General features: G+C 43.7%; 1 protein-coding gene across 3 annotated transcripts in view; it reads right to left on the minus strand.

Annotated features, from left to right (window-relative positions):
- Positions 1 to 21,839, minus strand: part of Farp1 (FERM, ARH/RhoGEF and pleckstrin domain protein 1) — a 266,176-nt gene that overhangs the window by 41,917 nt on the left and 202,420 nt on the right. For all 3 annotated transcript variants that reach the window (XM_047553352.1, XM_047553350.1, XM_047553351.1), the window contains exons 9-13: positions 21,020 to 21,115; positions 12,952 to 13,115; positions 12,162 to 12,230; positions 10,760 to 10,838; positions 9,493 to 9,748 (exon numbers count right to left, since the gene is read on the minus strand). In XM_047553352.1, the coding sequence (XP_047409308.1) occupies positions 9,493 to 9,748; positions 10,760 to 10,838; positions 12,162 to 12,230; positions 12,952 to 13,115; positions 21,020 to 21,115 (664 nt within the window). The remainder of the gene's footprint in view (positions 1 to 9,492; positions 9,749 to 10,759; positions 10,839 to 12,161; positions 12,231 to 12,951; positions 13,116 to 21,019; positions 21,116 to 21,839) is intronic.

A 21,839-nucleotide genomic window follows, 5' to 3' on the forward strand; every position in this document is an offset into this window, starting at 1 on the left:
TGAAGTTCCCTGGGAGGATAGCTCAGTCCAGTGAGCCAACTGCCTGCCTTTCGGGCCCCTGGGGGACTGAGCACAGCTTCCCATTGACCATCCACCTCCTGGGCTCCTACTGAATGCTTAAAAACAGAGTTCTGGGAAAGGAAAAAAGTTTCTAATCTATTCTCTCAAGTAATAAAAATGGCATTTCAAATATGTAGTTATGCCCTGTTTTGTAAATTGGTTAATAAGGAGGTACTCTCTAATTTTTAACTAGGTAAGTGGTCTGTGTCCTGTAAAAGAGGGAACTAGAAAATCTGATAATTTAAAAAACAGTAATCCAGCCAGTATGTTAAATATTTAAATATTTGAGAAAAAGAATACTGATAAAAATGAGAATATTGATTGTTTTCTCAATTTCTCTTTTCAGAACTTCTCCAGTATTCCCTCAAATAAAATGATTTCCTTTATAAGCTTCTAGATGTCACTCACTTATCATGATTTGCCTGCTGTTGTTTGATTTGAAACCAGAGGAGATTTAATTTGTATTCCCAGAATATGTTCCAAAGGCACATGTAGGAAATACATTAGAATTGTAGGATTTTATCTATTTTTAAAAAGGTTCTTTTAAAGTCCACAACCTCTCTCTAAAAGAGGGGACAATGAAAGCTCTAGAGAGGATCTGTTTTGAGAGTCAGTCATCAAAAGAGATTGGTATCATGCTAAGTCAGAGGTGGTCTGATTTAGGTGGCTGGCTGGAATCTATGAAAAAAGTTGGCAGTGTTTTACTGAAGTTACAAGGTCCCCCAGGAGAAACCAGGTGACGGGATTACCAATGTCGGTGGTGGTGTCCTCTTCTCAATACCTGAGGCTGTCCAGGGTCATGGCTATGTGCTTCTCAGACCCAGTTCCTTTAAGAAAAGTTTTACAGGCAGCTAAGCATCCATCCACTCCACAGCTCATCATCAAGCAATTCAGAAAAGCAACAGTGAGGCGACTTGCGGAAAAATAAAAAGAGAGACGTCACTAATGGAAAATGGCAGTGAACAACGCACAAGCTTGTTCTTGCAGATGGGGAAGAAGGAAAGGAGGCTCCTCCTCTGATTGAAGATGGTGGTGGTCGGGTGGCGGTGGAGGTGGCGGCAGTGTTTGGGTTGGGGAACGTGGCGCTTCGTACCAATGAAAAATACCATCTTGTACTCGGGACAAAACTTCAGCCATCAGTGGGAAAGAACAGTTACAATGGACAGTTCTTACAGCAAGATACCTGATAGGACAAGTGAAAGCCTCTTCAGTTTAGGTTAACAAGAGACATTAATAGCGTGCACACACGGTTACATGAGTTTGGGTTCCATGCTGAAAGTCACCAAGCTCATTGCTACTGGAGAAGCCAGAAATCTTGGTGGTGGTAGAAATCCATGCTTTATTGAGGTTCTGCACTCGTATGCAGTTGAGAGAAAACGGAAGCAGACAGCATCTGGTGGTGCGCACATTTTGGGTACTCATCAGCAGAAGAAATTAGCTTACTGGCCCTGAGAAGCCAAATGGGGCCGAGTGGTGTGTGGGGACAGTTCTCTACGTCCCACTGCTCCCAACAAAACAAACTCAAGGCCAAATTCTGATAGATACAGTCTAGGTGAAGTTTTCTTTTTGATTGAACCCAGGGGTGCTTTGCCACTGAACCCCATCCCCCGCCCTTTTTATTTTGAATTTTAAGACAGGGTCTCACTAAGTTGCTTAGGGCCTAAGTTGCTGAGGCTGGCCTTGAATTTACGATCCTCCTGCCTCAGCCCCTCAAGTTGCTGGGATTACAGGCGTGCATCACCATGCCCAGCTATGTGGAGTTTTCTATCCCCATTTAAGGCCCACCTTTGGGTCCGCTGTCTGAGCTCCCTATGTAAGCTACCAGCACAGATGCGTTCTGTTTCCATGAACTCTTTCCCTCAGCTACAGTGATCCTGCTCACATCAAGGGCCTTCCATCAAGCACTGCCCGAAGTATAAAGTGCAGGCTGCCCCAGAAGATGGAGCCAGAAAAGTCTTCATCCCCTTCTTCCCCTACCTTATAGAAACATGGCCCCACCCAGCATGACCCATGAGAGAGCGTGCTGTTGAGTGAACAGGATCACTGCATCCCAGAGGAAAGGGGTGTTACAATACAAACTGGTATACAGCAGTGTTAAACAAAACAAAAACAGAAGACGTGAGACAGCACTCCAACAGTGCAGGGAACAGAAGATGCGCCATGCTCCGGGACAAAGGCAGAGTGCTGAAAAGAAGCTTTTTCTCCAGATAGGTACATGCTGACAAAACACTGCGTACAATGGAGCAACAGAAAAATGTTCCTCGAATTTATTAAACAAATGACAAAAATGAGAATGAAGTCCCCAGCCTTTTCTATTTTAAAATTAATTTGGTGTATTAGAAATTTTTAATAAAACATATTACCTACAGTATTAAATGTACACACAGAGGAACAGAAGGGAATTGGATTAATAACAGAGGCCAAGCTTGTGAGATTCGGTTAGTGAGGTTCCATAGCAACCTTCCAAGCTGGAAGGGGTAAGAGTGAGGGATTCAATCCATCAGCCATCTAGGTGTTTCTGGAGAGAGCCAGAAGACCCATCTTTGGCCTTTCTGTAAGTCCCTGCAGGTAGAGTGGCAAATGCTTTGTTTCTAAAAAGGAATTTGGAAGCCCAGGAGAAAGGAGTTGTAAGCTCTGTTTCCTGAGCCAGACAGACTCCTGTCTGTGAGTAATGACAGACTGCTCCTCCATCACAGGCTCCTAGATGACCCTGATGCTGTTTCCTACTCTCAAGCCAACTAGCAACTCTGATCCACAATCAAGCAGAGTGATGACCTCAGAGCTCCCTCTACCCCACCCACACCTGGGGGTCCTGGCTCACTCCTAACCCTAGGTTTCTGGGCTTTGCATTTTGCATGTTCTGCAATCACAGCCCCTGGCCCTAGCAGCACCTCATGCATCCTCCAGTGCCATTGTCCATGGTCACACAAGCAACACTAGCTCTGCAGAGTGAGCCTTTCAGACCGGCTTGCAATAGATCAGATGTCCCATGTTCACAACTGGTTTTGAATACTCCCACCACCCTAAGACGTAGCAGAGTAGCCTGATCCAGAGCCTTACTAAGAAGCAAATGAGGTGACTTCCCCTGGAAATTATAATCCATGACGCCTAAGGTTCTCTTTCCAGCTGTGCTTCAATGCCCACGGTATCAGTCAATTCACGCTGCAGTTATCCTGAGCTAATCTGAGTCTATGCCATTTTGAAAGATTTCAGGAAAACATTCCTAGCTCTTTCCTAGCTTCCACTGGGGTGTTTACTTGCTTTCATTAGGAAAACAAGTTCCTGTGTGGGTGGTTTCATCTACTGTTTTCTGGTAGTAAGGTGTTATTTATTTTATGAAGACATCTTTTGGAAAACAAAACTTCTCCCACTCCAAAAGAGATGGTATACAAATCCACATCTACCACAGGGGAAATGCTTGGAAATCTCTCTCTAGGTTACAAGGAAACACAAGTGGCCCTTTTCAAGTATACCTCCAACGAATGGGTGGCAACCAGGCCACTGTCAATCTTTGTTGTCTGTGACTCTAGGCCAGCTCCATGTCCAATCCATCATGGAGATTATTTTGCTTTTGATGATTTCTTTAAAAATGAAAATAAAACTCTTTATATCAAGTGGCATGCTAATTTTGGTCTAGGAGTCAGGACTCTGGTTTAAATACGAGTTGTCATTTGAGGTATGCTTAAGTGTTCTTAAGTTTAAGCCAATCATATAAAAATAGATGGAATTAAACTAACAAGGAAAAACAAGTGCCAATCAATTCCTTGCTATCGTCAGAGTAAATTTCTTTAATCACTCATGGCTCAAAAAGTTCATTCTACCTTTCCTTCCAAATGTTCTTTTATTTTTTCCCTCCACATTTCTCCTTCCATATGTTCTTAGGGGTTTGGCCAACACCTTGGACTATAAAATTCAGAAAGCTACCAGCAATGGACTATTTTCAAATATTTGCTAAGGTTCAAAGAAGCTGTTTCTATTATTAAGATTGCCCGCCAAGACTCTTTTGCAATTCCATTTACAAAATTTCACAGTAGCAGGACAGACTCCTGTCATGAAACACAATGAAGGCCAGCCTTAGACAGTCTGCTTATGACTACCAGAGGAGGAATGTGTGTGCAGAAGAGAGAAGTCCAGAAAAAAAGAGCCGTTCTTGGGAACAAAACTGTGAGAGTTCTTGAAATCCTAGCTAATGGGAATAAGGGTCTGGGCAAAGCCAAGTGACTGAGATAGAAGCAATAAAGACATAATGAACCTGGTGGGTAAGGGGCTACTAATTTCTGGGTTTTAAGCTCACTCTACCTGGAACCCCATGGCTCCATGACTGATGGCTAAGTTCTAAAACCAGTCTATGTTAAAATGTGAGATCATATTTTAAATGGAAAAAGTTGATACAAGCATGTTGATCACTATTTCTAGATATGAAAACGGGATCTCTATGAACATTCAGAACAATTTTAACAATGTTTAAAATTATGGTTTAGTATCTCGACTTTCCTCCTTTAGAAACTGGTGGACAACATCATCAGAATAATGCTAGGTCTAATGCCCACGCATCCTCAGGTCAGACTGGACTGTATATGCTCAGTGGCAACCCAGGGGCTGGTGGCCTCATTTCACTTTGCAGACCTGACTTTTTGAGCATTACTTGGTTTGAATCTTCAAAGAAGTCCTTGAGAAGAAAATTGTTATCATTCACATTTTAAGTGCAGGTCATGTGGAGCAACTTGCTGAGATAGATCTGTGAGAAATTCCCAAAGATGAATCACACATGGAGGAAAGAATCTGGCCCACAGACTTCCTCTAATTAAATGCCTGTCTAATAAAATACCATCGATGGCATCCAGATGACTATTAGAGAGCTGAGGCAATTCATTTTAAGTTTCTGGAACTCATTAAGTGCATTTCTTCATGCTAAAAGAATTTCTTGCCTTTTTAGTTTGCCCTTAACAAGCAACAGGGAAAGCAACCACAAAAGGGTCTATAATTTACATATTTTGAAATAATATCAAACAAAGACATTAAAGCAAGGGGGCCTGGAATGGCTGAGGGTGGCTTCAAGATCAGTTTCTATATTGGGATTGTTTTCCCTCCATGGCCTTTAAGATAGCATGTCACCGAGCAGCAGAGAGCTGCCAGTGTCTGAAAGCCTGGGCTCCTTGTTGGGCCAGGTGACCTGTGTGACAGCCACTGGATCGTAAAGATGAGTTGACAGGTCTTAGGAAACCCCTTTGGGAATGTGAATGACCTGACCCAGGCTCTAATCTCTGCTACCTACTCTTCATACCCAGCCCTGTCTTTGGCTCCCCTCCACCACCAAGTTCAGTTTTGTGCACCGTGGGCCCTTCCTAAAAGCCCAGTAAGACTGCCAGCCGGGGAAAGCCTGCGGGACTGGAATCTCCCAAGTCAGATCATGGAAGGTGGGTGGGTAAGGACTGCAGGCTTCTCCTGAACTCTGCACAGTGAGAGCAGGGAGACTATGCCACCTCAGCAAACTTGTCCCTCAAGGCTCGAAGCATGCATGTATTTACTCGCTGACCACTGCTCTGGAACCTTCTTGAGGGCAGGGCAAAGCTCCCAGAGACGACTAGTGAATATTCTCAGTACATCGGGATATGCGGCCTTGAAACAAAGTATACCCCCACTGGGTGGTTGTTTTGGGTACCAGGAATTGAACCCAGGGGTCTAACCACTGAGCCACATCCCTGACCCTTTTTCTATTTTTTATTTTGGGATAGGATTTCACTGAGTTGCTTAGGGCCTCAGTAAGTTGTCGAGACTGGCTTTGAACTTGAGATCCTTTGGTCTCAGCCTCTCGAGCTGCTGGGATTACAGGTATGCAAACTGACTGCCCACATTGTTTCAAGCCCTGTTAACTACACCAGGATCGATGCTTACATAAATACTGGCCAAGAAGCGGAAACGGAGTTGCTTGGCTGGTACAAGACCAGTGAGAAAAGAGCCATGTGCAACTCTGAAATCAGAACCGCTCCTCACTATAAAACAGGACTCAACGCTCGACTGTTTTTAAAACCCTTTAGATAAAATTGTTCCTGTAGGAAAAAGCAAAACAAAACAGCTCTTGGAGAACGTTGTGTCCGGAGGTTTACATTGTGTTATACTCACATTGTAAGTTAATAAGTAGTGCTCATTCACATTTCATTATCAGACTGCTGTATAATTAGAGGTAAAAATGAAATTTGTTTGAACAAATCACCTTCACAGTTAAACGACATGATCCCAAACTCAACTCGGCTCAACTCACATTTGATGAAGCTTTCATAGTGAACTGACATCTTTTCCTAAGTCTAAGCAGATACGTAAAAATGTGTCTTAACTGCAAAACCCCACAACATGAAAAGCAGTTCTTCCTATTTATTATCGCCTGTTAACTGCCTCACTGAAGTTGACATGATTCCTAATTGTCACATCTAATTTTAATTATTAATCCATACAAGATTCTCCAAAATTAAAATGTAGATTCTAAAAAGTTCTATGCAACAATATATCATACAGAGTAAAAAGTCAAAACCTAGCAACCAAGGTTATAGTTTCAGCTTTGTTGTGCAATAGCTCTATTACTAGGCAAAATCACTTCATGTCATCAGATCAAGTTTTCTCACCCACAAATAAGGTTTGCCTAGATGATTTCTAAGGTCTCCTAGTTTTAAAATTGTGTGATTCTGTTGAAAAGTCTAAAGCAAGATGTAAATAGACTACTTCAATGAACAACTTACAAAAACCATTCAATAATCAGTTTGATTCATCAGTCATGCACTGAATCAAATGATAAGAAAATGAAATAAAACATCTGCATAAAACTAGATTAAGTCTTCAAAATCTTTAAAACAGACCTCTTGACATTCATGTGGACAGATTATCATTCATGAACCACAAAGTGATTGATACTTCTATTTGTTCTATGCTGCTGCCAAATTCTACTCCGTTTCATAAATATGCCTAGTTCCTCCCCTAGGAAGAAGCCACAGGTGAGTTCCGTAAGGCCGCTGGAACTGTGGCACATCAGAGATGCATCATGGTTATAACTCTTAAATAATTTTGCAGTTACTTTGTATCTAAAAATTTTATTCTATAATTTAAAAATATCCCAAAGACTGAAAAATACAAATAACAGGCATTTTTAAAAAAGGAAATTTCATTTATAATGCTTTTCTTACTATGCAAGCAAGCAAAAAATTTAGCTAACACTTTCAACATTTTCTAGTAGATTCTACAAGGCAATCAGGTCTGGTTGATAAGTGACCCTGGCTGTCTAGTAGAACCATCTAGAGAGTCCAAGCTGGAAACTGGACCAATAGGTCACAATGGCTAGGGTCAGGGCCAGGCATCACTGACTTTTACATGGCTCAGGTAATTTCAGTGTGCAGCTAACGCAGACACACAGTGTAAGTAAAACCAGGCTCCCAGATCTATAGTGTGGGAATGCTGGGTGAGAGGTGCTGACAGAGGTGGGCAAGGTTTAAAAAACGTCAACTCTTGGTACTCAACACTTTTTTTTCCTGCTCAATGAAACATCCAGTGTCCCTGTTCCCAATAGAAGACACTGTTCACAAGAATGTGCATGAAAACCAACCGAGGGCAGCGATGCTGGAGAGTAGTCGCTCCACTGTGTGTGATTGACAGGCACACATCTAGCAGGCTGGCCCTGGTGACAACAGAGCCTATTGGGAGGCATTCTCTTCCCTGCTTCACTTCTCAATAACATTTCTGTTTCACCAAGAGGTTCTGAGAGCCAGAACCATGACTTCTTACAACATAACTAGCAATTTGACCCACCAATGCAAGCCCAAACCAAACCAGCGATCCCACGTTGGTCATGATTCAAAGGGATTTGATGACCTTTATAGCATTTCACACAAAGCCTAGAAAGCAGAGATAACCCCACATTCTTCCCATTAAAATATTCATTCTTCTTGACTAAAATTTCACTGACACAATCTCAACCAGCAATCAACTTACACTGGGCCTTGAATTTTGTCTACTCCTCATTTTGTGAAGCACAGAAAAGCAGCCCTCCTTTGACAGAGGGGAGGAGGAGGTAGCCAGTACCTCTCCTGTGATCTCAAAAACACTTCAGGCACTCGACCAATAGGAGGGGGATCTGCACGCATAGCTGAACACACACAGAAAACCGCCATATAAATAGAACACACTATACACACGACCAGATCCATCAGAAAGCGTTTCTTCCTAGCCTTCGACCAGCAAAACACACAAGCTCCTGGTAACCTGTCATGGACACCGTCCACCTTTTCTGGAAATAAGCCACTTGTGTGAAGTTTCATTTTTCTTAAAGGTTTTAGAAGTCGCATGCCTGCCCAAACCTGTGCCTGTTCAAAACATCCTCTAACAAATGTTGTCTAAAAATTAACGAGTCACTAGAAGAGATCACCTGTGCTGCAACCCTGGACTCGGGACCCAGCTGGCCACAGCTGGCACCTGCCTTCCAGCCTCCTCACTCCTCCTCCTTCTCCTCACTCAGAGGCAGCCCACCCGAGGCCACCTGACTTCTCCGCACCGAGGAGGAACTCCGAACTGCTGGGCGGCCCAGCGCTAGGGGCTGGCTCAAGGGGCTGACCAGAGCAGAGTCCGAGTCACTGGACTCAGTGCCACTGCTGGTGGAGCCCTCCGTCATTTGCAGGGGTGCCATGCCACCAGCACACACTGACGGAATGAGGGCGATCTTTGCGCTGGGACCCACGAGGGGTGCGCCATTGGCCAGCATTCTAGCCTCAGGGGCAGCCGTGTTGGCCAGTCCTCCCCTTTGGTGATCATCCAGCCTATCCGTGTCCTCCGGGGTGGACGCTACCTGGCTAAGGATGAGCGGGTCTGTCTCCGACTTGTTATACCTACTGGGAAGGCTCCGTAAGTACGGCCTCTGCAAGGTCGGGGAACAGTTCTCGTACTGAGGACCCCTCTTTGGGAGAACGTCTTCTCCCAAGCTTTTCTCTCTAAGGTCATGTCCATTTTCGGAAACATAGCCTTGGGACCTGGTTCTGTCCCAACTCATATTTGGACTTGAACTTCTGCTGCTGGGGGACAATGGGGTGGCCAGGGGGCTGTGACCCGCTGAGGCCCTGAACATTTCATCTATCAGGGAGCTATGTCTTGGGAGTCCGGGGCTCCCACTCAGGTCAAAGGTTATGTCTGGTGAATCATCATCAAGGAACTCTCTGGAAGGAGGCCGGGAGGACTTCACAGAGGGAGGGGAAGCCCTGCGCCTAGCCTCTGAATGCCTCTCATCCCTGGAGAGCAGATAAACACCGCTGGTCAAATCACCCTCATAATTGTCATTTGTTTGGGACGGTGACTGGGACGCTTGTTCTCTGAGGAGGTCGTATTCACTATCTGCATCACTGCAGTCAATGAAAGGGATGGAAGTACTGCTGCCTCTAGCAGCGCGGGATGCTGGACCTGTGCTAGGCTGCGGGGGCTGAGGTCTGCTCGGCTGGACGCGGTCCTTGACGCCCTCCTCCTCCTCTTCTTCCTCGGGCGGCGCCTTGGCGGCTCTGTCGGCCGGCTTACTCCCCGCGGGGCTCTTCTTCAGGGTGGGGCTTAGGTGTGGCCCCTGCTCCTGGGTGGAAACTTTCAGTTCCTTTCCTTGCGGGCAGCTCTGGCCACCGGGGGATTCGGCACCTTCTCCAAACGTAAGGCTGGTGCTCTGTGGAGACTGGGTGGGGCGGGTAGGCCGGGATGAAGGGGGATGAAGAGAGAGGGGAGACCGTTAGCCCAGAGCTACAAAAATAGAAGTCGGAGTCTAAGGACACCTCCTCAGGCTCAGGGGCTGAAAGGCCGGCCACCCAGAGCCTGCCTGGCCCTCCCCGGGGCTCAGGGATGCCCTGATGAGGAACAGGCACCGGGAGGTGAGTCATGACCTGGAAGGTTCTTTCAGGGTAGGGAAGCTGAGGCACTGTCTCTGCTGTCTAGGACCCATGGGCTCAGATTGGGTTTCCAAAGTTTCTATGGAAAAGATACCCTTCCAGCCCCTCAGAGGCTACCTAAGCAAGGGTGGGTGGGGACAGAAGGAAAGCCCATCCGGGACCCCCGGCCTGGCCCTCAGAAATACCACAGGCCACTTCTCAGCTACACTTCTCAGGGTAGCCCCACAGGTTACAAGCTCTTTTTGGACGAGCACAATGAAACCTTCTGCACATTCTTCCTCAACAAAGGTCTTATTCTCTTCACGAGAAAACCCTGAAAATGTACCCAGAGGCCAACTCTGGGGAAAACGAGCTTTCATCACCCTCAGCGCAACAGCAAGAGTGTCTTTTGGTGCCAGTGTGGTCGCTGCACTGTAACCCGAGCCCTGGGAACTTGCTGCCCAGCTCTGAGCCGCCTGAGGCCCCCGATCCTGGCACCATTGGCAGCAAGGCACACCCGTTCTTTGCAAAGAGGGTCTCCTTCACCCAGGCGACCCATTCAGCAGGCTGGTGGGCTCAGCTCTGTAGATCCTGTGCATGTCTCTACCTCTGTTCAGGTTAATAGAGAGAACTTTTTCCTAGAACATGGACAGTCAGCTGAAAACAGGGTCCACTCCTGCTGTGCTCACAGAGCACAAAGCCTCTGTCTGATCAGAGGTAGTGCATGACCACAAGTCCGTCTGTAACAAAGGGCTAGGAAGCGCTCTGTCGGGCCCAGAGCTCAGTGGAGAAACTCGGTGAAAGCAGTTAGGATCACTGACCTGTTTTGGCACTTCTGAGTTTGGTTCTGTGGGCTGTGGTGTAGCAAGGCTCCGGATGGAGTGAATCTTGCTGTGTTTTCTGGGAGAGAACACATGAGACAGCTAATGTTAGGAAAATTTCATTTTTAAATAAAACGGAAGGGCCTTCCCAGTGAAGCACCAGGTCCTCTCTTGAGAAGGAAATCCAAGCTGCTTGGAGAGCACGCCTTGGAAGCCCTCACTTGGTCCTGTTTCTCCAACACCTGCATGGCCCGGGGACACTCATCCTGAGGAAGTTCTGTGATCCCTGTGCAGCTGCTGGAGCAGCCCGCCTGGTGGAGCGGCACCTCTGCTCATTGGGAAGGACGTGAGGCGAGGAGAGCTACTGGCCCTCAGAGGCTCTGAACTGTGAGCCGTGATCTAACAGTAGAGGTCAATTTGGGTTATTTGGGTACAGAATTTTTGCATCGGTTCTATAACAGAAAATATCACCACTAATCAACTTACTCTTTTAGGGGAAAAGGGCTACATGAGTTATAGATTCAGAAGTAGAAAGAAGTGACTTGAAGACTACTAACATGGCTCCTTTATCTTTTCCTGTCCTGGGTCCACCTGTGTGTGTCCCTGTCCCCATTGAGCAAGCATTAGGAACAATTTTCAGGTACTCAGATTCATGAAACAGTGTAAATATATCCTGTGGAACAGCTACATTTGGATGTTTGTGCAACAAAAGTGAATGAGGCCACCTCTTATGTGGTCCTCAAAATATAAATTGCCACTTGTTCAGGAAAATTATAGGGGGTGTTATCTCTAGACATGCAGGCAAAACCCCCCCTCCTGGCATTACATTTCTGGATAAAGGACACAAGAAACCATCAGAGATTTGCATAAGGTTTGTTTCAGCAAAACCAAAACAAAACATTGAAATAACTTGAATGTTTATCAACAAGGAATGGGAATAAACACTATAGTACTATAGGACACTTAGGAGAGATCTTAAAAATAGGGCATTGTTAAAAAAGTAAGAGGCATAATTAGATTTCTTCAGAATTTGGAATATTTGCACATTCATAATGGGATGTCGTAGACATGGAACCCAACAGGAAATTCATTTATGTTTCACACACACCTTATACACAAAGTCTGAAGGCGATTGGAAATGATACTTTTAATGATTTTGAGTTTTGCTTACCCCACCCTCTGTAAGCCACCCCGCCTTCCACACTGTCACCCTATCTTCTCGTTCCACCTTACACTTGAGTGAGTGCCCAGGATCAAAAACTGGTCCTTTCTGATGCCAAACACGCTGAGGGTGACTGTGAGGCAGGAATTGGGAAACTCCCCAAACCCCAAGCCCGGGTACAGAAACGCTCAGCAGCAATGTCACCTGGAGAGTAAGGACCAGCATGGAAGCGCCTCTTACCTCTCGAACTGTACTTTCTTGTGTCCTCCTTCCTTAACATAGTCGAGAACCTGCTTCTGAGTCCGACCACTAAAATGCAGACCAGGGAAGGAAAGGGAAAGACATTGAAGTGTTCTCGTTTAAACACACAAACACAGTGCTCTGCCACCTTTACTTCCCCTCCTTCTATAACTGGGAGAAATGAGGTCTCTGTGCCAGTCAGGAGAAAAGCAGTCCCTAAGAGAACCTGAGTTCTTAATGTCGGATGGCATTCTCTTGACAGTTTTCTTACACAGAATAAACAAGGCATTCCACCAACTCAACCTATTTACTAAGTGTGTTTGGCTCTGAAGCAACCATCCCCAGACATAGCATGATGGAACGGACAGGGTGGTTCCCTGTTAGACCCCTGCCGCCTAGAACAGGATTCAACACATGGTAGACACGCAGGTATGTGTTGAAAACTGAATGGAAAAGTAAATCAAGGATGGGCGAGCCTATGTATGGTTCTATGAAGCAACACCAAATGCAAATAGGATACTTTGCTGCTACAGAGAAAGGAAATTATTTCAGAATTATGTTAAGAGTTTACTGGGGCTGGGAAACTGCCAAATGGCTCTCTCAGGTCCACATGGAGCCCAGAAGGATGACCCTGAGCTAAGCCAAGGCCCCCATCAAGCACAGCTCCTGTAGCCCCATAAGTGTTCATCTTAATTCCTTGCCCTAGGTCACTACAGCTATGACAGGTCTTAGGAAAAGTCTCAGTCACACTCCCATGGCAAACAAACAGGTGTGAAGTGGCACCATTTACCTGAACCGAAATGATGACCCCCGACTAAAGAGAACAGGTTTTGGCTTTGGTTTGGGCTCTTCGAAAAGTCTAAAAAAGGCATGATGTTCCACACAGATTTTCCAGAAGGACTTGCAAAAATCCCGACTGGCCATTAGGAATTCCAAGGTATCCTGGTATGAGCTCTAAAAGAACAAAATACAGCTTTGGTTTTTCCCATTGTTCACAGTCATTCTGTTGAAATATGAGAAAAGGAATAGAAATGAATTTGTCCAGTACATTTTCAATTATACATTTTATTGCAGCAAGATCACTAATTCAAAGACTCATTCAAATACAGTTGTTTCCAAGGACAAGATGTAGTCACTTTTCAACCATCTTCTTTCCCACAGAATTCCTTACAGGAACTAACACAAAACAGTGGTACAGACTGAGCAGAAGTGGTCCATTGCTTTGACAGAATCCAAAACCAAATCACAGTCACTTGGCTTACATGTTTTTCTTTAAAAAAGAAAAAATACAAGCATTAAAATTTCTTTTGGCCTCTTTAAAATGACGAGAACAGATCTCCTTCCTGTTACCTTCCTCATGGTTCCTGTTGAACACTGACTTTTATCTCAAGTCATTTCTCTATAAAACAGCAGACAGACAGGTTTCAGGATGGCAGAACAGAGCAGGATGCTTTCCTGGCTGCTCCGAGGAGTGAAACCAAGAAAGCAGACAGGAAGCTTCTCAGCAAGGTGGGTGAATGGGGGAGGGGGGGAAGGTGGGAGGACTTTACTGGAATGTAATACTGCACACTCAAAACAGACTGGGGACTCGGGAGGTTGATATAATAAAATAAGGAAGAAATCTCTAGTGCCAGAGGCACCAGCCAGAGAGACTCCTCCAGGAGTACACAGGAAGGATAAGGGAATTAAAGGAACTCGAGTTTTAAGGGGGACTGAGGTGTGTCTGGGTACAAAGAGTTTAGAGACCAAAGACACTGCTTGACTAAAGGGAAAGGCGTGCTGTGATAGCCTTGTATGGGAAAGAAACAGTGGTGTGTGGAGGACAGAGGAAGGAACCATTTTGCAGTCGAGCTATGGGGACCTGCAGCCGAGTCCTGGGGAACCTGAGTCTGGCCTGAAGTACAGGCCTGGCAAACCCACGATGCACAATACGGAGTGTGCCTCAGTAACCAGGAGAAAATCAAATGTGGAGAGAGGTTTACACAGGGGACAACTGATTACAGAAGCCTACCCGCCTCTCTTCTTCTCCCTTTAATCTGGTTGCTTGCAGGACTGGCTGGGGAAGATGTGTCTAGCCAGGAATTCAAAAGGGTGGGGGTAGGGGAGACGGAGTTTGGAGACTGAACCCTAGACTAGGAAACATGGGGTCTGCAGGTGACACAGTGGACTAAGAACTGGTTGCTCCACCACACGAATGGAACCCAGGGGAGATCCTGGGGAACAGTCTTCCAGGGTGGACTGGCAATGGCTGGGCCTTGGAGGTGTGCTGATTTAGAATCTCCAGACCAGTTGGCATGCAGCAAAGACCTGGAGCTTACCTAAGCCTAAACGCCCCCTCCAGGTTCTGCCTACGGGATTGCCAATCTTACCCTAGCAACCCCACCCAGAGGATGGAGCAAGCATCAGACTCCAGAGAACCCCACCTAACTGGTGAGAAGGGAAGCTGAGAATCTTTTGAACTCCAAGGGAAACAATTATTTTCATTCAGATCTTTTTCTTTTTTTTTTTTTTGTTCTTTTCTCTGCTTAATTGTGACCTTAATTCTTCATGGACATTTATACATACTCATGTTTGGTTTTTTTTCTAATTTCTAGTATTTTTTAAGAGAATATTTTTTCTAGTTGTCAATGGACCTTTAATTAATTCATTCATTCATTCATATGTGGTGCTGAGGATTGAAGCCAGTGCCTCACACATGGGAGGCAAGAGCTCTACCACCGAGCCACAGCCACAGCCCAATTTCTAGCATTTTGGAAACCAGTCATTTTTCATGAATTAGTCTTTTGAGGACTAGGAAGTTTGATTAGTATATTTCAGTTTTGTTTTGTATTCTTTTATTTTTAATTTTTTAAATTATTACTTTATGTTTTTTCTCTCACTCATTTCTTTCTCTTAAATCTCTTTCTCTCTTTTCTTCTAACAGTCAATCTCTATTGTTCTCTCTTTCCCTCCTCCTTTAAGTGTTTACTTTTATCCTCTCTCCTCCTCCCTCATAATCATCACATCCTACAACACTTCTGTTCTCTCCCCGTCTACCATTCGAAAATGTAAAATGTTTCACAAACTTACTATTTTTATTGTAGGCAACAACTGATCATATCATTTCTGTTTGTTGTGACAGCATAGCAGGAACTATTTGGTTTAATGCTGTATATTGTTTGCATTGGTTGTTGTTAATATTTGTCTTCCCTTACATGTGGAGGTACTGGAAATCTTCAGGGACATTCTAAGTCTACAGGTAGAAATTCTACTGCCTCACATACATACTTTTAGATGGATAGAGACACAAATGACATAAAAAAGCAAGGGAACAAACTGCCTCAAACAAACCAAGATACTTCAAAAACAGAATCCATCACTTCCACAGTGGAAGAAATGTCAGTGTAGGAGCTTAAAATGTATGTAAACTAATCTGCAAGGTAAAAGACAACATAAGGAATGAAAACAGAGAGAAAACAGAGGAAGCAAAAGATCACTTTAATAGAGATAGAGATTCTGAAAAAAGAAATCAAGCAGAAATCCTCAAAATGAAGGAATCAATAAACCAAACTAAAAACTCAATGGAGGGCTGAGGATATAGCTCAGTTGGTAGAGTGCTGCCTCACAAGCACAAAGCCCTGGGTCCAATCCCCAGCACCACAAAAAACAAAACAAAACAAAACAACAGCAAAAGCTCAATGGAAAGCCTCACCAACACACTAGACTACTTGGAGGACAGAGTTTCAGGTAATGAAGACAAAATATATAATCTTGCAAATAAAGCTGACCATGGAGAAAAGATGTCAAGAGACCGTGACACATCAAGGAGAGAAAATTTCAGACCAATATCCCTGATGAACACAGATGCAAAAATTCTTAATAAAATTATGGCAAATTGCATATGAAAACATATTTAAAAGATAGTACACCATGATCATGTGGGGCTCATCCCAGGGATGCAAGGTTGGTTCAACATACAGAAATCAATTAAAGTAATTCATCACATCAATAGAATTAAAGACAAGAATTATACGATTATCTCAATAGATGCAGAAAAAGCATTTGACAAAATTCAGCATTATTCATGTTCAAAACGCTAGAAAAACTAGATAGTAGGAAAATGCCTCAACATTGTAAAAGCTATATATACTAAACCCAAGGTCAACATCATTCTAAATGGAGAACATCAAAAACATTCACTGGAACAAGAGGGATGCCCTCTTTCAACACTTCTATTCAACACAGTGCTGGAAACTCTAGCCAGAGTATTAGATAGAAGAAAGAAATTGAATGGATATGAATAGGAAAAGCAGAACTCAAACTATTCCTATTTGCTGACAACATGATTCTATATTTAGAAGACCCCAAAAAAATTCATTAGAAAATGCCTAGAACTCAAATGAATTCAGCAAAGTAGCAAGATATAAAATTAATTCCCATAAATCAATCACATTCCTATACATCAGTGATGAATCAACTGAAAGAAAACTAGGAAAACAATCTCATTCACAATAGCCTCAAAAGAAAAAAATGGCAACCGACCTAACAGAAGAGGTAAAAGACCTCTACAATGAAAACTACGAACTCTAACGAAAGAAATTGAAGAAGACCTTGGAAGATGGAAACATCTCCCATGTTCTTTTTTTTTTTTTTTTTTTTGCGGTACTGGGGATCAAACTCAGGGCCTTGTGCTTGCGAGGCAAGCACTCTACCAGCTGAGCTATCTCCCCAGCCCGCTCCCATGTTCTTGGATAGGCAGAATTAATATTGTCAAAATGGCCATACTACCAAAAGCACTACAAAAGTTTAATGCAATTCCTGTTAAGTTTCCAATGATGTTCTACATAGAAATAGAAAAAGCAGTCATGAATTCATTTCAAAAAATAAGAGGCACAGAATATACAAAGCAATAACCAGCAAGAAAAGTGAAATGGGAGGCATCACAATACCAGATCTTAAATTATACTACAGAGGTACAGTAACAAAAACAGCATGGTATTGGCACATGAAGACCAATGGTACAGAATAAAAGACAGAAACAAATTCATAAATACAGTTATCTCATACAAGAGAGAGGCACAATAAACATACTTTGGAGAAAAGATATCCTCTTCAACAAATGGTCCTGAGAAAACTGATAATCCATATGTGTAACAAAATGAAATTAGACCTCTATCTCAGTGAAATGAAACAATTGTAACAATATTCTGTAATAAAAGTTATTTAAAACCTATAAACTGCCCAGGACCAGATGGATTCTCAGCTGAGTTCTACAAAACCTTCAAAGAATTAACACCGATTCTCCTCAAATTATTCCATGAAATGGAAAAGGAGGGAACCCTTCCAAACTCATTCTATGAAGCTAGTATCACCTGACACCAAAACTAGACAAACACATCAAGGAAAGAAAACTTCAGATCAATATCCCTGATGAATATGGATGCAAAAATTCTTAAAATACTGACAAATGACACACAAAAACATATTAAAAGATAGTGTACCATGATCAAGTGGGGTTCATCCCAGGGATGCAAGACTGGTTCAACATACAGAAATTGATAAACATAATACATCATATCAATAGACTTAAAGACAAGAATCATATGATTATCTCGATAGATGCAGAAAAAGAATTTGACAAAATTCAGCACCTCTTCATGTTCAAAACATGTGAAAAACTAGGGATAGCAGGAACATACCTCAACATTGTAAAAGCTATAAAGGTTAAACCCAAGGCCAACATCATTCTAAATGGAGAATAACTGGAAACATTCCTCAAAAAAAAATGGGACAAGATAAGGATGCCTCTGTCACCACTTCTATTCAACATAGTCCTTGAAACCTACCAGAGAAATTAGACAAAAGAAAGAAAGTAGGGGATACAAATAGGAAAAGAAGAGCTTAAACTATCCCTATTTGCTGACAACATGATTCTATGTTTAGAAGACACAAAACCTCCACCAGAAATCTTCTAGAACTCAGAAACAAGTTCAGCAAAGTAGCAGGATATAAAATTAACACCCATAAATCAATTACATTCCTATATACCAATGTTGAATCAACTGAAAGAGAAATTAGGAAAATTATCCCATTCACAATAGCCTCAAAAAAAAAAATACTTGGGGATAAATCTAACAAAAATGGTGAAAGTCCTCTATACTGAAAACGACAGAACATGAAAGTTAGAAATTGAAGACAACCTTAGAAGATGGAAACATCTCCCATGTTCTTGGATAGGCAGAATCAATATCGTCAAAATGACCATACTACCAAAAATGCTATGCAGATCTAAAGCAATTCCTATTAAGGTTCCAATGATGTTCTTCATAGAAATAGAAAAAGCAGTCATGAAATTCATTTGGAAAACTAAGAGGCCCAGAATGGCCAAAGCAATCCTTAGCAAGAAAAGTGACACAGGAGGCATCACAATACCAGATCTTAAACTATACTACAGAGCTATAGTAACAAAAACAGCATGGTATTGGCATCAAAACAGACATGAAGACCAATGGTACAGAATAGAAGACACAGAGACAAACCCACAAAAATAGTTATCTCACACTAGACAAAGGCGCCATAAACATACATTGGAGAAAAGCTGACCTCTTCAACAAATGGTGCTGGGAAAACTGGAAATCCATATGTAACAAAATGAAATTAGACTCTTATCTCTCACCCTGCACAAAACTCAACTCAAAGTGGTTCAAGGACCTAGGCATTAGACCAGATACCCTGTGCCTAATAAAAGAAGAAGTAGGCCCAACTCTCCATCATGTTAGCTTAGAAACCAATTCCTCAATAATACTCCTAAAGTGTAAGAAGTAAAATCAAGAATCAATCATCGGGATTGTATCAAACTAAAAAGCTTCTTCACAGCAAAGGAAACAATCCAGAACATGAACAGAGAGCCTACAGCATGGGAGAAAATCTTTGCCACCTGCACCTCAGATAGAACACTATCTCCACGATATATAAAGAACTCAAAAAACTTAACACCCAAAACCCAAATAGCCCAATCAATAAATGGGTAAAGAAACTGAACAGACACTTCATGGAAGAAAAAATATGAATGATCAACAAACATATCAAAAAATGTTCAACATCTCTAGGAAATATAGAAATGCAAATTAAAACTACACTGAGACTCCATCTCACTTCAGTTAGAAGGGCAATTATCAAGAATACAAGTAACAATACATGTTGGCAAGGATGTGGGGAAAAGATACACTGATGCATTGCTGGTAGGACTGCAAATTGGTGCAACCACTCTGGAAAGTAGTATGAAGATTCCTCAAACTGGAACCACCATTTGTCCCAGTTATCTCACTCCTCAGCATATACCGAAAGGACTTAAAAATCAGCATACTACAGCGACGAGGCCACATCAATGTTTATAGTAGCTCAGTTCACAGTATCTAAACTATGGAACCAAACTAGGTGCCCTTCAATGAATGGATGGATAAAGAAAATGTGGTACATAAAACACAATGGAAACTTAGCCATAAAGAAGAATGAAATGATGGCATTTGCTGGTAAATGGATGGAACTGGAGACTATGATGCTAAGTGAAATAAGCCAATCCCAAAAAACCAAACACTGCATGTTTTCTCCCATATAGGGGGCAGGGAGGGAGGAGTGGAGGTTCGCCAGATTGTACAGGGAGAAATGGGGGAAGGAAGTGGGGATGGGAATAGGAAAGACATTGAATGAATGAATCAGATATCACTTTCCCATGTTCACATATGAATACACGACCAGCGTAACTCTGCAACATGCACAACCACAAGTATGGGAAGTTTTGTTCCATTTGTGTATAATGTGTCAAAAATGCATTTTGCTGTCATGTATGACTAAAAAGAAGAACAACAAAAAAAGCATACAGCTCAAGCCTCCAGGTGACCCCAGGAGGTATACAGGAAATGAGACCATTTTTGTAGTGCAAAACAGTATTATTCCCAGATGAAAAATTTGTGTCCTTTGATCCTAGAAAGAAAATATGGTAATTTTCTATTCCACACTGAATGCTACCAATTTCAGTGGCCATGTTACATAAACAAAATTTACCACAGTCCTTCACATTCCCAGCAGTTTCAACCACTTTAGGGGATCTCGTGGCTTCAGGCAGACCCAGCTTACAGTCAACATGTGCTGTGGTCTTCATCTGTAGCTTTCTGGAACTCAGAGTATTTTCCCACAGAGAACCTCTCACAATGGACGCCTGCTTACCAGTCAGGCCATGAAAGTCTGCCTAGTCCATACTGTAAAGCGTGGCCTAGACTGCCAGTGGCCACCTTCTTCCAGGGGAAGGACTCTTCAGTCCTGGGCAGGGACAGACATGAGGGATGGATCATCTTATCTCCTCCATGGTGGCTCCAGGCAGATGAAGAAGAGGCTGTCCTCCCCTTTCCCGACCCTGGCCCAGTGTGGGTGACCCTTAAAGGGGTCCTGTGGGAAGCAGGGAGGCTCTGTAGGAGGTGTGGGGAGTGGGGACCGCTTCTGGGGCCTAGGGCCATGCCTACGTTATGGGGGAATGCTAGATGGGGTCTGGAAGCTGGATAGGGGCTGGATACACAGGGAGCACGGCTCATGTTTGCTGGGAGGAGGCTGGGAAGTGACCCTCTCCCCAGGTACACACCTACTCAAACCTTGCTCTGCATACCAAGGATGACAACAGGAGAACTGTGGAGCATTGGGGTACGGCTGTCTCTACAGATACTCAAGCGTTCTTTACAGGTTGGGCATGGTGGCATATATATTTTTACCAAAGCACCCGGGTAGCAGCTGGCCATGGCTTCAGGGTAGGCGCTGCTGAGCACAGACCTCAACCCCTGGCTCCAGCCATGGCTCAGCTGGTCCCCTCTCACCTCAGAGTCACTTACATTTGCATCTGGACGGAGCTTGACTAGGAAACGCTTCCTCTTGAAGCTCAGCTTCCGCACCTTGGCCCAGTTGAAGGCATTGATCTTGGTGAAACCCTAAGAAGAAAGAGCAGCTGTTGAGCCAGCACAGTATAACGAGCAAAGCGGGGACCGAAGGAAGAGGGCTGACATCGACTGCTCAGGAAAGATGCCTTTGCTGGAGGATTCACAGCGTGCGTGGCTATCGGATGATGCACATCCTGGATCATTATTTCCTACTGATTATATGAGCTGGCTTTCAAACTAAGTCTGCCTCCAGGGAGAGAAAGAGCTGGTCAAGGTAATGATAAAAAGATAAATAAAAATAAAACCATGACAACCACCACAATCATTAGCAGTTGTCACCTATGGAGTGCCAGGTACTGACTGTCCTAGGGCTCTACACACCTTATCTTATCAAGCGTCATACCAAACCCAGCGAGATGGACTTACCTTCATTTTACAGACATGGAACCTGCAACGTGACTATATTCCAACTGGCCTAAAGGCATACGGTAGCTATTCTTGGTACGCGCCATGAGCGACCAACCCTGCTCACCCACACTGGTCTGGCGCCTGTGCTCACCAAACTTCCCCCCTGAGGGAGGAGGCAGGCCTGGTGTGTCTGTGAGTCAGATGAGATGTGATAGACAGGGGGAGCTGCCGGATAAGAACATCGCCAACCCTGACTCCACCACAGTTAGGGCTCCTCTTGAGCTCCCATCCACACCAGGCCCACTTACTCCACGTGGTAGGAATGAAGCATTCAGGCTCTGGCAAGACGGCATCCGAGGCACGACCT

Source organism: Sciurus carolinensis, chromosome 5 (genome assembly GCF_902686445.1).
Source record: "Sciurus carolinensis chromosome 5, mSciCar1.2, whole genome shotgun sequence".
Lineage (NCBI taxonomy): Eukaryota > Metazoa > Chordata > Mammalia > Rodentia > Sciuridae > Sciurus > Sciurus carolinensis.